Source organism: Pelecanus crispus, chromosome 2 (genome assembly GCF_030463565.1).
Source record: "Pelecanus crispus isolate bPelCri1 chromosome 2, bPelCri1.pri, whole genome shotgun sequence".
NCBI lineage: Eukaryota > Metazoa > Chordata > Aves > Pelecaniformes > Pelecanidae > Pelecanus > Pelecanus crispus.
In genome coordinates this window covers 12067270-12084023 of record NC_134644.1, presented here as the reverse complement: position 1 = coordinate 12084023, position 16754 = coordinate 12067270, and the positions used below count along the sequence as shown (strand labels likewise).

Sequence of the window (16754 nt, the reverse complement as noted above, 5' to 3'; positions counted from 1 at the left end):
GTCTTACAATGGCTTACAGCAAAGTTCTTCCTCCCATCTTTGAAGCATCCAGTACTGGCTAGTGTTAGCGACAGGATACTGCAGATTACTGCAGAGCACTGAATTTGATGGCTACTCTTATATTCCTGCATCTGGGAAACCAGTGAACAGGTATAAGCATTAAGCACGTGAAAGAGGAACAGCTGGGGTGGAACAGAAAATATGCAAACGGACACTTTAAACCTTATGACTGACATTTCTGAAAAACTGGGAAAATACCTCTGTTACCTTTCATAAATATTATTTGTGACTGTTTTCCTGTTTCATCATACATTGTTTCATGACTGCATACATGGCATTAAATAAAGGGGCTACAAAGGGTTAGCTAAGCAAACCAGGCTAAAAAACCCTAAACCAACTTTGGTAAGGAGCATCCCCTTGAAGCAACATCCAGTTTTATAAGCTTTAATTTTTTAGCTACAAATTGGATGATAGACCTGTTTGACAAAAGGGCAAAGGAAGAGGGTCAAAACACGCTGATTTTTTAAAATACAGACTTAAAGAGAGGACAGTGGTTTTAAATGAGGAAAAAAACATGTTGCCAGGGAAAAGGCTGCCAAAACTACAGAGAAATATCCTGCAAGCTATGAAAATCTTACTGCCAAGTCAGTAACAGTGAATATATAACACCCTCGTGGACAATGAATGACTAGCAAGGTTGAGCTGTGATAAGGGAATTTCCATATTGCAATGCAAAGTTTTGTATATTGGCCCTTTGTGCTTTTCACCTTTGTTAAAGCAATACAGTTTTTGTTGTTTTGCAGAATTATTTTTAATGACTGTAATCAGTTGCTGGTCACATGGTCCTCAAGTGCAACGTTTGCACCTAACTTTAGTTGGACTTGCTGAAAATGTCATGGTTGGTGTTACTCAGGGATCTGTAACGCAGAATACAGTCCAAAGTGAACATACTCCAGCTGTGAAAAGGCTGAACAGCTACAGGGCTGTCCCTTGATGGTTGTCCAAGAAGGCAATGTTGCAGTCTATCTGATATCCATGACATTTAACTTGAACATTCCTATTTAACTTTAGAAATCTTGGTCTGCCTCATCAAGGTGCTGTAGGTGACAAACATTTTAAAACTTCCCAGAGGTCATCCAAGAAACTGAGGAAAGAGGAAAACTCTATATTCTTGCTATTACTGAGCCACAAAACATAGGGCAAATAAGCCTGTGAACCCTCTTGTCACTGCAGAACTGCAAACAGAGCACAAAGCTAATTTAATAGTAGATTAATCAAAAATATGTCATCTTTGTACACTTTAATAAATTGCCCTGATTGCTAACATTGTGGCAACTCACCTGCTCATTGCTGGTGGAAGAGATACTTGACTCTGCCTCCTCTTCCCCTTTATCCTCATTCTTTGATTTCCAGAATCTTCCCTCACGAAGAAAACGCTGGTGCAGTTCCAGCTCATCACAGGCCTTCTTCCACCCCATACTGCGTTTCACGTGCAGCCGATGGATGTTAACTGTGATATCTTGAATGTTTTCAGAGGGGATCCAGGCCCTTTTGAATACACAGTACAGACAGGTTCAGAAACATTAAATACAGATGAAGGATCTTGACCTGAGCAACTGACTTCAAAAGCAGTTTTTCACAGTTGCTGATCACTGACAATTCCTTTTTATTCAGCATATATTCAACACATTTGGAAAAAAACAGACTGCATACCGTTAGACATTTGTGTTATTTTAAGCACGTGTTAGCTGCAGGTACTATGCTGAAAGTCTCTTTCATTTTTGGTGAGCCACAAACCTCCCCCAGCACCAACAGCAGTCACATCTCCTACCTGCTTTCTTGCTAAATGCCCTGAGTCAGACACAGAAACGTCTTTACTGAAGGTTTGCATGGTAATCCAGCTTAGCCCTTGACCTCTTTGCTAAAACTGTCAAGGAATGTACCAAATTATCACCTCAAATAGAGATATTTTTTAGTTTGGGCCTGTCTATCAGGGCTGAACTCATGTGGGGACTGTCATGCTCTTCTGGACTGAATTCATGCCAGTGACTTTGTTCCAAAGGTACTTTGTCCTCTTAAATATTTTCAGAGTCCTTAAAGAGTTAGATGGGCAGCTCTTGACATTTTGAAAGGTTATAACACTGGACATTAAAGAAAAAGAGTCACTGCCATGCACGTATACATAACAGAGTAAATACTGTAACAAATTAAACCCCTGTGCACAGATTCTCAGTTCTTGCAATATAAATTTCATTTCAGTGCAGTCAAAGAAACAATGCTAATTTACACCAACCAGGAATTTGCTTTTCGTCCAAGTCCAGCACAGTAACTAAGCAATGGCACTCTAGTAAAATGTATTTTGCCTTTTCTATCAGCACATGTTTAAGAAGTTGGAAGCACCTCATCCCACAAGTGTCATGTTACTTTATTAAATAGTTTGAAGCTGTGTGAACTTAATGCCAAAACTACTAATGAGGTAAAGCTGTATTTTCAAACAGATTCAAGGTAAATCATTCTGTGATTGAAACACAAATAAAGATCGTTTACCCACTTTACGCCGATTAGAAAATCTTGGTAGTTCATATAACAAATGAAAACATGTTATATACTGTGCAAGTTACACTAAAAGCAATTTAAATAAACAGCCTCATAAAACACTGTTACTGAATTGTCTAGGCCCTTTCGGGATGCACTAAAATATACCACCTTCCCAACAACGATAAACTACTTTGCAAATGTCTCCTCTCCTCCCATTATAGGCATATAAATCATACAGCAAAAAAACCCAGCGCATCCACTGTAGTAACGCTACTATAACCCTCCCCAAATGCTGAAAAAAAACCTGGAGACAGAAGTAAAAGCTGCTCTGTAAGAGTGAAGTTTCCAATGCAAAGAGTTATTCTCTGAAATTGCAAACTGGCTCACAGCAGGAGCTCTGTCAATGTTCTAGCAGTGAGACAGAAACATTTGTGATGTATATTATGTTACTAAAACACAAAATTGCAATGTACCTGCTCAGAAGAGAAAATTGCACAAAGTCAATGCTGCTGGTAGTAATAGTACATTTCTGTCCAATTTTCACCTTGGCCTGGATTAGCAGGCTGCTACTGATTTGAAGAAACAGTTGAAGTTCACTTGCTCTCTTTAATTAAAATGGCATTAAGTAACATCCCTATGGCAACTGTGGAAAGGGAATCTGAGCCATTTGGCAACTTCTGATGTGTTAGACTGAGCTTTAAATTTTCTGAAACAATTAAGGCAAAGTACTCAGTCTTTCTAATGTTGGCAACTAGCTGAGCCAAGATTTACAACATGATAGATGAGATAAATTCTTTTAAGTATTGTTTGTAAAAAGCAGCACATGGAATTAATAAATTACCTTTGGTGGTGATGGCCAAAAAAGCGAACATCAACTTGATTGTCCTCTTTCTGCATGACTTTGGCTGGCCAAAACCCAAAGCCTTTCATTTTGGCCCAGACCAACTCATGATTAGGTATCTGGAAAGAATGTTGTATTTATTATTGGATACGAAGTATCATATTGATATCTCCCACAAATATTTTGCTGTAATATTATGCTAGTATCTTAAGAATATGGTTGCTGTTTATGTCTAGTGCTATTTTCATTTTTATCTTCTTACAATACATTTTTCCCTGTTAGATGTATTGCTTGGATCAAAGTAAAAAATATACGAAGTCTGAAAAGGGTGTAACTGGCTATTGAAAACAGAGATCTTAAGCAGCCCAAAAATTAAACTTGTCTCTACAGCTTCATCCAGGAGCAAAGTTTTATTTCTGTAAGCTCCTTATTTTCTTGTGACACTGTTGTAACTGGCTGATAACCAAGTTTTATAACCTATATTGTTACAGCTTTGAACTTCAATCAACATCTCACTTGTGTAAAGTATCTAGGCTTACAGAGTCTTAACCATGCTTTTGAAACAAGCCTACTGAAATGGAATATTCAATGCATTAATGACACCAAAACTGCAGGCTTTTGTACAGAAAAGCAAACAAATAAAAATCTGTGTCAGCAACATACACAAGGATAGCAGAACCAATTGTCAGGTCGCGCGTTTGACAAATAGAAACAATTCTTGCAAAGCTGCAGTTCATCCAGCTGAAAAACAAAAAAAAGGTAAATAAGCCCAAAAAATCCTATTTATGTGACTTCAGTAGTACCCCTCTCTCTTAAGTAGTAACATTTTTCAGCCCTGCTTGCTAATTTGGTGGAGTTACTTCTGTCTGTGCAAACTAGAGGTGTGAAACTGAGGTGAGCTGAGAGTGGACGAAAGACGACGTTATTCGCGTTTTAGAAAAACAAGGCGGAGGGAAAAGACTAATTCAGCTCTTAATGATTTATTATAGCTAAAATGCAAACAATAGTTCTTTAAATTTATCAAATATTTAAAGTACATTGTGAAAGAAGTAACTCAACTATACAAATGGAGAAAGTGTGACAGCTCCCCTAGCTTTATTTTTTGGTCTCCTCTGAATGTTGAACACTATTTCAATGCCAATTACAGAATTCGGTAGGAATCTCACCTCAGGTTCAACTTATATGAGCAAGTACAATTATTTCTAGTCCAACTATGTATTACTAGATTATTTTCAAAACTGAAATTTGAATATCGGTATTTTCCAAATGATAATCTAGTTGGAAAAAAAAAGAAAAATAAATTCTGAATCAGCTGTTAGAAAGTTAGTGGGAAATTTATAACAAACTTGACATCCTTTTTATTTTTGTAATATGAAGCATAATTTTCTTAGATTCTGAAATGATAATCAAGTATCTTGTCTACACCTTGGTTACTTGGTATTACTTACTTCATGACACGTGTCTTTGTAAAGCATCCTCGCTATATCAGCTTGTTCACTGTCCGCTATAAATTAAAAATAAATGGTATGAACAATCACAGTATAATCACAGTGCTCACAAAGATTTGCAGCTGTCATTGCTATGACTTCAATGCTATAATTGTCTTGCTTGAGAATACAAAACATAATTTAGTCACTTGGATAACCCTTCCATTTAAAATTTTCTAACAATCAGTTCTATATTTGTTTTCTCATTCATATTTCTATGCAAACATACTGTTGGGAGCTTTTAAACTGAACAATACAAGTACATATCTGAGGAGTAGCAGCAAGGAGACAGGGTTGCTCTTAATATGGATCCAGTTTCTTTCTCTGCTAGCATCTTAATGACACTCTGCAATTGCCCTAAAATATGGCGCTCTGCTATTGCCACTTGACAGGAACACAGGTACAATCACATAAGTATTTCTGCTCAGAGTAATGCTTCACAGACTATTTACCACTATGTGTTTCCCTTTACACCTGTGTATTTCTCTATTAGCACATTCACATCTCTCCCCACCAACAACAGTGTGGATCTTGTGATGCTGCAAACAGACTGGTCCCACCTCCCAGTGTCCCTGATGTGGGCCATGTCTGCAGGGAAGAACCACATCCTTCCTGAAACGATGGCTCTGGAGAACCTTGTTACAAGACCTGGCTATAGCTTCAGGACGCGGTGGTGGTGTTTTTCCACCTCCAGTCAGACTGTGCCACCATATCAACAGTCACTTATTACCCTCCCAGTGGCTGGCAGTTTCTCTGATGGCTGTACCTCCACACACTGCAGCAGCAGAACACTTCTAGTGTGGATGTAGCTATATTTGCTGTCGCAATATGGCAGATATTGCCCACAAGTGAAAACTATGTGTCTATAGTACATGTTTCTGCTGACACAGCACATGAGAGTTCAGACCTCTTTCCACCCCAGAACAACATATACATACTGGCACAAGTCTGCAGTAAAGACTGACTTACAACTTAGGCTGCAGAGGAAACAGGATGGCAAAGGCGCAAATTCCTACTAACAGGTTTAGCCAGAAAGGATGAAAGCAGCTGTGTAGTAGGTGGGCCAGAAAAGACCCTGCACAGCCCTCTTGCAGCTTACTTCGATTTTTAAGGGCTCTCAAACGACCTCACCCACATTTAAGATTATCTAATACCAAATTCAGTCCTGAACTTGTGAGCTTCCTACTGATAAAGATAAATCAAATAAAGCAAGCAGTAAATGTAGTATTTTACCTCCGTAGAAAATGACTGTGTTGTGTAGAAGCAGCTGAGCATCTGCTTTGAACTCCTCATAACTCCTGTATTTTCCTTCATTTACTTTCTACACAAAAGAAAACATAGGACTGTGAAAAAACTGTTGCAGTACTGTACCTGTTTTATGCAGAGGAGCTTTCACAGAAATTTGCATTATGCAACACAGATCAGACACTGCCTTTCCTGCATATAGAAGGAATACTTACAGCTTTTTGACATGGTTTGTTATTACCAGAACACTGGCTGCATTGGTCCCTTTATGCAATGCCCAGAAGTAAAACAGGTGCTTTAATACTTGACTAAGTTTAAAAAAAAATTCTCTTGGTTATAACAAGGTAAATCTGGAGTAGCTTCATCATAAGGTGTGGCCCAGAACAGTTGTTCAAATTAAAATATATTCGCTGAGGTGAAGATTTTGTACCTTAAAACACCAGCTAGTTTCAAATCAATGTTGACTGCCTTTATAATTCCAGTGTCTTCACTTGACAGTCAGTGTTTTCTGATGAAGGCTGATTGTCTTAGTCTTCCAAACTCGTAACAAATGCCTACATGGAGCCATGCAGTTCATTTTCCTAGTATGGTCTTTTGCCTGATAAGGAATGCAGCATTTTCAGTTGTGCTCTGTCAAGAACACCTATGAGAATTCCAATCATCAAACAAAACATCAGTTTCTCATACATTATCAAGGCCAAAAGACCTTCTGTGGAAGCAGGCAAAGGTGACACAGGGAAAGGAAGGCCTGAGCTATTTTCAGGCTCAACCAGTGTTGCCAGTACTTCAAGCCAGCCAGCAGTGTTGGTCTCCAAAAGTGCCACTGAAGCTATTGTTTATCCATGTGTTTCAATAACAAAAAAACAAAAATAAAACAAAGGCTTTTCACATCTATGGCTGTAAAGGGCAATATATACTACAGCACTGCATAGTAATGCAGTTGCAGCAATGAATAAAGATGAATATGCTGTTCATTTAGGTCATGTGCAGTTGATTTACATGAGTTATGGTCAGACCTTTGGTTCAGAAAAAAAGGACAACGTATTTACTAGTACTTTATTTTTGGAACAATTAATGGGGAACAGATGTTTTAAGTGAGTCTTGGTTTTTTGTGATCAACAAAATGATTGGTTCTTTATGAATCATTTAGATGTTTATAAAGTCGCCACCTACACAAGGCCTTAATGACTAAAACTGTAATACGGTCAAAACACTGGGCCAGATATGCAAACATGGGCACTCAAGTCCATATTCAGTGACTTAGATAAAGGGTACTTTCTCGAAAGATTTCAGCTCCTAGGAAAACCTTAGTACAAAAGGAATTGAGAATACTCCATGTCTGAAAACTAGGCACCACTCAAAATGGTTTTACTTGGTTACCTATTTATGAGCAAAAGTTTGCAATTTTAAGCTCCCTTATCCAATGCTGGATACAATACTGAAATACTGATCATAAGGAGAATTAAAAACAGGATTAGTGCTTTAGTCCTTAAGGTTTATCTTCACTGTTAAAAGACACCATAAACAGTGTGGAAGTTAGAAAGCAAGTCACTCTACCTCCTGTATAGTAGGAACATCAACAGCTGAGTGCACCAGCCTTCTATACATTGGGTGTTTGTTGTCCTTCCCTTTCTTGTTTAGATCTATAGCCTGAAAGGACCATGAGACAGTGTAAGTTACTGCATTTAGAATCTGCTTAAAACACACAAAAAAAGATTAAGAAATGCAATAGTTTGGAATACTTCAGGTGGGGAATACATAAGGCCAAACTGCAGATCCACAATCTGACAGATTACATGTATCTCAAACCTGAAAAATGTCCATTGCAGAGGAGCCACAAGCCCATGGCATAAACTACTCCTGCCAGAATGATACTAATCCAAGCAATGAGACATGGTTGAAATAAACACACAGCTTATGACAGGGGAAATAAAATGACACCCTCTTGTAGCCCTCCTCCCTGCACAGTCACACATGGCCAACTGCAATGCATCCTCTCTACAGTGCAACCCAACACTTCAGTAAACTTCCCTGTTTCAGACTCACCCGCTCCTTCATACGAGAGACTATGAATCGCAGGTATGTGCTCATCTCTTGTTTACTTGTGTTTTTCTTCTTGATACTCTGCCAAAGAAAAACAGGATCATATTATTATTTTAAACTTGACTTCAACATTCATCCAATAAAAAATTTCTCTGCATCACAGCATTATTTGAAAAGGTAACTTTGAATCACAGATCACACAATTTTTTAGAGGAAATCTTTTCTGGGAAATTAGCAACACTAACACGTCACAACAACTATGTATGTTGCTTTGAATTATGTCTGGGCTGAGGACTTCAGCTACAGAACCATTACAGGTTTTATTTCTACTTGTATCCATAATACTTTGTCAAAACCTCTCATGTAAAAAAGTGTCTAATTAGAATAAAGCAATGAAGAAAGGCATTTTAGGGAGCAGTTTAAACTTTATTTAATGGTCTTTTTATTAGCAAGGCATTAATATTTTTGGTAAAATAAATTATTTTTAAAAGAATATCCTGTACCATCTACAAATTATGTGCTTACTAGGCAAAATGACACCATCTAGGAGGAAGTCAAACAGGCTCTAGCCAGTAAAAACTCAGAGCACTTTTTACTGCTCGAGAAACATAGCACTTGTTGATTTTTGTGGTTCTTCCTTCACAAAATCTAATCCAGATTCTGGAACACAGACTGCTTCTTTTTAGCAGTTCAGGATCCAGAGTTTTTCCCCCTCATCTTAGACTAATATAGAGACTTATCCCCCCCCTTCAAAGTCAGTCCAAGCTAGTGGGAAGCACTGCATACAGAAAACACGCTGCTAAAGAGGTCACAGCAGCCGTGCACAGTTCTGCATGGCCTTACAACAGCAGGCTGAAAAGTGCTGTCTCCTCCTTCCTCTTGCCTACAGTAGTTCTCCAAAACAAAAGCGCAGTGAAACAACAGCATGGGTTTCAGGTTTATTATCCTGAAGTGACTTCTAACTGCTCACATCTCTTGCAAAAACGTTTACTCCTCACACCTCCGAATGCACTGAGTGCCAAGCTGAGTTCTCCCCTTCTCACGCCTCACATCACCACCTGCATGCAAACTGTGTGGACCAAACTGGCTCAGTTACACCCGCACCCTCAAATTTTGGTGGTGTTTAGCAAGATCCACATAACTGTGCAGGTGACTTGCTTAGCAAACAGAAGAAAAAACAGAATCCATGTCCTAATAGGTATCTAAAAGAGGTATGAAGCTTATGAACTATTAATCACTAGAAGTGTGCTATTTTTAACTGAATTACTTATATATGACTCTGAACGTATAGAGGGAGCAGACACATTGAGTACAGAGCAACCACTTTTACATATTTACTTGGCAAGAGTAAAAATTACACATTAGTGCAAAAAAAAAATGAATGGGATTTGATTGTGTCTCCTCTGCTTATGTTCCTCCTGCAAGACACTGAAGACACTGAAAATCACAGGCTGGCCCTTGTGCTACAGTAAGTGTGCAACCTATACATCTCAGGATTGCACTTACTGCCTCCTTAAATCAAAATTGTACACAGTACAACCAATGAAGCTGCTTATTTGATTGCTTAACAGTATGCATAGAATCATTACAAACTGTGCTGAAATATCAGTTCAGTCATGAACCCATATAGATACTTCAGTATGCATAACAACACTATAGCTTTTTCCTGACAGGACACTACCACTGTTGGGTAAAACTCACTATTGTGGAAAGGGCCAGCACCAGGTCTTTCTAACACTTAGAGTGCATATAAGCATTATTTTCATAGTATTAATGGTTCCCTGACCTTCCTTCCAAATTCTGGAATGAGACAGAATTTTAACCTGCACTGTATGTCTGAATCACCTTCTGTATATTCATGTTTTACTTTGTCTGCCGTGAGAACGTGCATTCTGCTGGCATTCAATTCACCTGTTCAGTTTTGCATAAACCAACATTGCTACTGCAAATACAAATCCAAATGTGCATTAAATTATCTGCATTATGAAACGCTGCTGTCGTTTTGTCATTTTAGGCACTGGAGTGCTGTATGCTTCCTAATGACATAGCATTTTAAAAGACTGAAACTTAATAGGACACAATAAAATTCACTTGCACTGACTAGCCCTTCTACACCTCCTTTTTCTGGCATGGTTCTGAATTTATCATCCTTTGAAAGTATTTCAGAATTCATGCGAACCGTTTTTCATGCTTCGCTGGGCAAGACAGTTTGTAAGAGACTGTGTTAAGATAGATGGTTTACAGTCTTATCCTTCAGATCATAAGAAAAGATAGATAGCTGGCTTTGTAGCATTATTGATGTCAGCAATTAATATCATCTTAAGCACCAATGAAAATTATATAATTAACTTGCCAATTCAGGCAAACTTGAATTTCTCCACTTTTCCTTCAATTCCCTACAATGATTTATTTTAAGAAAAATTTGATCTTCAGGTTCCTCTACTAAATGTTGAAAGGTAATGAATTTAGGGAATTGGAGCCTATGAGCCAGCAAAACGTCTTTTTATGGCAAGGTTGCTCACCCTTTGTAGAAAGCAAGTTCTAATCCAACCGCCTCATTCACTTTTCAACAAATATTAGCCCTTTAGGAGGTACCACTCACAGATTCTTTCGAAGCTATAATGGAAAATGTGTAATTTTTTAATAAAAAACCTCCTACTTTGTATTTTGAAGACTTGTAGTGTTCTCAGAGAAGTCAACCTAGAGCCACTTAAAGCAAGAAAATAGGTAATACTAGATGGCGGACATGATTTGTATAAAATCTATTTATATTGCTCTGACACAAGAAAATATACCTACTTTCAGGTCCCTTTATAGCCAGAGTGATATAGAAGCAAGCATAAATGAAAATTAGGTCCTTTAATTTCCTACTTTTGTGAAACAAAAACAATGATGGTGGGTTGTGAATCTGTAAAAGCAGCAAGATCCACTGTGTATCTTTTCCCACAGTCAGATCTACTAAGATATGCTACTGCAAACCTCGTTACTTAAACAAGTTTCTTTCAAGGAAGCTGCTAAGATTCAATCCAGCCCCCAAAAGATTATCAGGATCTTTATACTTGTAGATATCCTACTTGCAGGATATCTTAGTATAGGATTGTACCAGGTCTGGCTGGGATGGAGTTAATTGTCTTCACAGCAGCTCATATGGTGGTGTGGTTTAGATTTGTGACCAAATCAGTGTTGATAACACACTGATGTTTTAGCTCTTGCTGAACAGCGTTTGCACAGTGTCAAGGCCTTCACTGTTTCCCATTCGGCCCCCACAGTGAATGGATTGGGGGGTACGCAAGAGGTTGGGAGGAGACACAACCAGGCAGATGACCTGAACTAACCAAAGAGATATTCCATGCCATACAACATCATGCTCAGCAAGAGAAAGGGAGAGGAGGGGGTTTAAGGGAGTTAGCCATCTTTTGCTTGGGAACTGGCTGGGCGTTAGTCTACCCACGGAGGGTGGTGGGTGATTGCCTTTGCATCACTTGCTTTGTTTTGTTTTCTTTCTCTCTTCTTCCATTTCTTCACTTAAATAATTTTTATCTCGACCCAAAAGTTTTCTTTCTTACTCATCCTCTTCTCTTCCTGTGTCCCACTGGGAGTTGGGGAGAAGTGAGAGAGCGGCTGTGTGGTGCTTAGCTGCCTACTAGAGTTAACCCCCAACAAGGATGATTCCTAAGTCACACCAATTTTGAGAGAAATCTACAACCTTTCTGCTTTGAATCACAGTAAACTGAAAGGCTTGGTCAGGCATACATGTTTACAAAGGGAATATAGGAATGAAGTAATAACCTTCACAATAGCAATCCTCACGTAGAAGATTAATGGAATCTTGTAGGTGGAAGGCCAAGGCTGCAACCTAGCTCTTTGCTTGTGGGTGCAGGAAATACCTTATATATCCCTTATTCTCTGTGGCACATCTCTTTCTTAGAAGCTGATACCTGAAGGTTGGATTTACATTGCTTTTTGTGTTCAATATTCCAGATTAATAATACTGCTTAGCTGTTAAAGAGGGTAGCAATATATTGCACTGTGCAGGTGTGCCTTATTTAGCAATTCTGACATGCTTCTAGTGCAGGAATTCACTATAAAACTTTCTGAACCACACGAGGTTAGCAGCAGCGAGGAGTACTGCCAAGACACACTCCATCCTGCAGTAGCACCGTTTATGATGGAAATGACTATCCTTTGCACCCTGAGTTAGCATGTAGCTCTCAACTCCCAAGGTGACAATGGTAACTACACTGCAGTTGCTGCAATCTTTCATTTGAAGAGAAAAAACATAGAGAAACTCTAAGAAATGCAAGGTGTTAGTGCCAGCATCCTGTCTAGCTATAAGCATTTAAATTACATTTTCTCCATCTAAAGAGCTTTCCCTATAATTTCCCATTAACGAATATTTTTTTCCCTTCTTCCCTCAACTGTCGTGTATACATACATCAAAGAGCTTCGTTTCAGTTCAGTGATGGATTAGGTGAAGGCTGCTCAATGACAGATACATGTTTCTAAGGCACCAGTTCCATTTTCAGAAGCAATTCAGGTTTCCAGGGGTATATCTGCAGAGGGGAACTATGTGCATGAGTCTAAAATACATTCACCACTGCTGTTTAGATACCCACTGGCCCTTGGAGTTTTTTAGGGCTTGACTTTCCAGAAGAATTTGGTGCTACATATGGAAAGCTTTACTGCTCTGTTGCCCTCTCAAACTCCCAACCCTCAGTTCCTCAGGTTTCCTGTACCATTAAGAAAGGTATGCAGGCACACGGGATGGGTCTCAGAGCAACCAGTGCACCGTATGCCCTAAGCAGCATACAGAAAAGCATCTGCATGAGCAGAATATGGCGTAAGACCGTGCCTCTTTCAAGACCATATACAGTTAAACTAGACTTTTCAAAGCATTAGGTGCTTTTGGAAATGTTACAGCTGAATCCACAAATTGGTTTGCACTTGTATGGTGCATTGACCACCTTCTGAATATGAAGAATCACATGAATTAAATATGCTTTTACATGCACAGAGAAGGTGGTAGGAGGCTCTAAGCAGAGGTTTCCCAGTTTCCTCACTGCTGTGGACAAGTTCCTTTATACTTTATTAAATATGCCCTATGCAGTGCCCAGTTGTGCTGGCTCCCTGATTTACACAAGGGTGCATGCGGCTGCAAGGTGAATGGGAGGGACCTGCCAAGCACTAACACCTCCCCAGGTGTGGGCTCTGCGCACTGAGCCATGCGGGGCCAGTATCGGTCCTGTACTAGGACTTCCCTCCACCTACCAATCCATGGCTATTATTTGTGTGATTATGCCAAATCCTGTTTATAGAATATCTTTCATCATACAGTTATCTAACGAACTCCTACCATAACACCCCATAAAGTAAGTCAACAGAGCCCTATTCTTTCTTCCTGCCTTGTATTTTACATTAACCATCTTGACTGACAGCTGGTACCTAACCGCCCCGATCTAAGTACTTGAGTTACTTCACTTAAGTAACCTTCATTTTTCTGTGCTTCTAACTTTCTACTGTTTGTCATTCTCACTCCTCAAATTATGTCTAACGTTGATTGTGAACTGCACAATGGTCTATTTTTATGTACTCTATGAAATGCTTAGTACAGTACCAGAACTCAGAAATAGCCTACTTACAGAACACTTATCAGCACAGCATTTAATATCTTAAGCTCCACAGTTTACTTTACTGTCATATATATAAAAAACAGAAATACTGAAACACCCATTATGATAGGTAAATTGGTTATAATTCCTTGTAAAGCATATGCATGGAAGATCAATCTCTGATCAGATGATTGTAAAAAGTTTAGTAGTCAAGTTAAGCCATGAGTAATTCTTTCTTTTTGTTTCACAAATCAAAATCTATTCCTCTGGGACAAACTATATCTCACCAGGCATAATTTTGCCTTGCTCTAAAATTCCTTTAAAGTTTGGATTTTTAAAAAAAGAAATAACAATAGTCAGTTACCCCAACATGTGATCGATATTCTCCTATTCAGATTTTTGTATACATCTATTTCCCCCCCCATAAAACCTAGCATTTTTGCAGTACTTTCTGTAGTCTTTAGGTGCTAAATTAACAGCTGGAGAAAATGAATTTCCTCCTTTTGTCTAACCAAAGAGCAGCAATAAATGTACAAGTCTCCTGCATCCTTCAGAGATCGAGTTGACTAACCCTGTCTTGAATGGAGCATTCCAGTAGCAGGAAAAGGCTAATGTAATCTCTAAGTTCATTTGATATTGAGTCTTTCTTTTGTGACCTGTCTACCAGGAATTTTGCTGATAATACCAATTTATTTCACTTAAGACAATGATTAGTCAGCAGTCAGGGAAAATTTTCAGTCACTGCAATGTGGTTTGAATTGAACTTTGTTTGACTCTTGACTCCTGCGGAGAATTATGCAGGGTACGAAACAGTCAGATTGGTACTGTCAAGTTAAAAAAAAAAGCCAGGAACTGGACATTCTTGCTTATGGATGCAGTGGGGAAAAACCACCAGCAAGGAAACAGAGTTCACAGCAAGGTTTGCAAGGGACTGTTATAAATGTTATAGGAGGAAGAATATTTTAAAGTTATGAACAAATCCTTGGCAATGTCCTTTATAAAATGTTTCTGAGTAGTCAAGTGTGCAAGATAAAGCTGCACAAGCTGATTGAACTAGTACACCCAGCAATTGTGAAATGAATAATCCAAAGGCTTGCTGACCTTGGCAGCATTACAGAAGCCGTCTTTACATAAGAATGAAGTGTTCTTAAGTTATTTCTCCCAATATATTAGGTTTCAAACATACTTTTACTTCACCTTTGTAAAGAGCTTTGAAATCCCCAGGTGAAAAGTGCTATGTCCAGTTACAAGAATGAAGTATGAAAATATATGCATCTCTCTGTCCCAGCTATTATTTTTCTTGAACGTACATATTTACCGCTGATAATGCAAAGTAAATCCCATTGCCCTTATGCAAGATAGTTAAGCTCTGTTATGTCCTCTGGACATCAGCCAGGGCTCTCCAAATTACCATAGTTTTTTGAATATAGGCCTCTCTCCTGCTTTTAAAATAAAATTAGAGCAGTCATTTCCTAGGAAAGTGGGGAGGAAGTAGCAGAAGAATACTGAAGCCTGACACAAGGACGCTAACTCCCATGCCAAACTAGATTTCTCCCTTGCTTCCAGGGACGGTGCAAGCCTCGTTAGTCCAAGTTTGCAAAATTAGGGCCTGAAGTGATTTGAATTAATTACAAGGAACATAGGAGCTGCCAGCACAGACAGAAAAAGGATACCATGGCGTTCAAAATGGCAATATTCATAAAAATAGGTTGATTGTTATCTGAGGCACTGAGCAAGCCAAAGATCTCTGGGGCAGGAAGTATTTAAGAGCCCCAAAACTTCTCCTCAGTCCCTTTATTACAAAAAGGGAACCAATATGCAGAAAGACAGACACAGTGCACATGGTCTCAGTTTCACAGGATTTTTTTCAAGGTAAATATTTGTTTAGTATTATTGCCATAAAGGATTTCAAGGCACCAGAATGAAAGTGAGACTGATCTCAAAGCTGACCACCCTACATCTCTGTGCATATTTCATGCAGTGATTCAGCATTCCACTCTTATGACATCCATGTTACAAGATAAATGTTATAAGCCACCTCATATACAAGGTGGCTTAAACCATTTACATTCCCTACTCTCACCAGGTGTCATCTAAAATTATTGGTAAACTAGAGTGGACAATGGATCCAGTTTACCTAATTTTAACTATTTATAAGAACTAGTCTTAGTCTAGTCTACCCTTGATTGGTTTAGGTGGGCTTGGTAGTGTAGGTTAATGGTTGGACTGGATGATCTTAAAGGTCTTTTCCAACCTAGACGATTCTATGATTCTATGATTCTATGAACTATCAATACTTATTACGAGAACCAGCAATTATTAAAGAGATTTATTTAAAAATGTGAAAGCAATTCACCTATATATGGTCATTCTTTGTTTTTAACAGAGGCAATATTGAGTAGCTAAATTAAATGCTAGTATGGAGAGATACAGTACATGTCCTTATTCTTAACTGTTTTTTCCCTGCCACTACTTCTTTTTCATTCCTTTCCACTTCCTTGAGGCAGGCTCGATTTTCTTGCTATTTCCCTAAACACTGAGAGCTTCCAGTCTGAGGCAACAGGTTTTTTACAACTGGTTCTAAGGCAACAGCAGTCAGAAAGTGCTGTTTTGAAACAAAACAATCCACATGTTTTCAAAACCTGCTTCTCCATACTATGAAGCGCCTGAACCCTTACATTCCTTGCAGCACAGATCATCTGAAGGTCAGTCTGCTGCTCTACAGCTAGATCTAAGCTTTTAGCAAGGGAATTTCCTCTCCCTCCAGCAATCTAGACTGCAACTGGCAGTTTTATGCCTTTCTATAGCAATAATTTTATCTTAAACATTCATACGCATTATTCCCTCCATTTAAGGAAGCCTAGGAATGTGCTCCATTGGGGGCGGTGATGTGGAGATGACAACAGTAAGGAGACGTATCTGGCTGACTCAAAGCCACGTACCAGTAAGCACCATCCTGACTAGAATGTTTAGTCTTCTAATGACATGTAG

The 16754-nt window shown here is 38.8% G+C and overlaps 1 protein-coding gene across 6 annotated transcripts in view; it reads right to left on the bottom strand.

Annotated features, from left to right (window-relative positions):
- The window catches only part of ZMYND11 (zinc finger MYND-type containing 11), a 106506-nt gene that overhangs the window by 11042 nt on the left and 78710 nt on the right, over positions 1–16754 (bottom strand). For all 6 annotated transcript variants that reach the window (XM_075705106.1, XM_075705108.1, XM_075705107.1 and 3 more), the window contains 7 exons: positions 8158–8235; positions 7669–7761; positions 6100–6187; positions 4828–4883; positions 4043–4120; positions 3380–3498; positions 1341–1548 (listed from right to left, as the gene is read on the bottom strand). In XM_075705106.1, coding sequence (XP_075561221.1) covers positions 1341–1548; positions 3380–3498; positions 4043–4120; positions 4828–4883; positions 6100–6187; positions 7669–7761; positions 8158–8235 — 720 coding nt within the window. The remainder of the gene's footprint in view (positions 1–1340; positions 1549–3379; positions 3499–4042; positions 4121–4827; positions 4884–6099; positions 6188–7668; positions 7762–8157; positions 8236–16754) is intronic.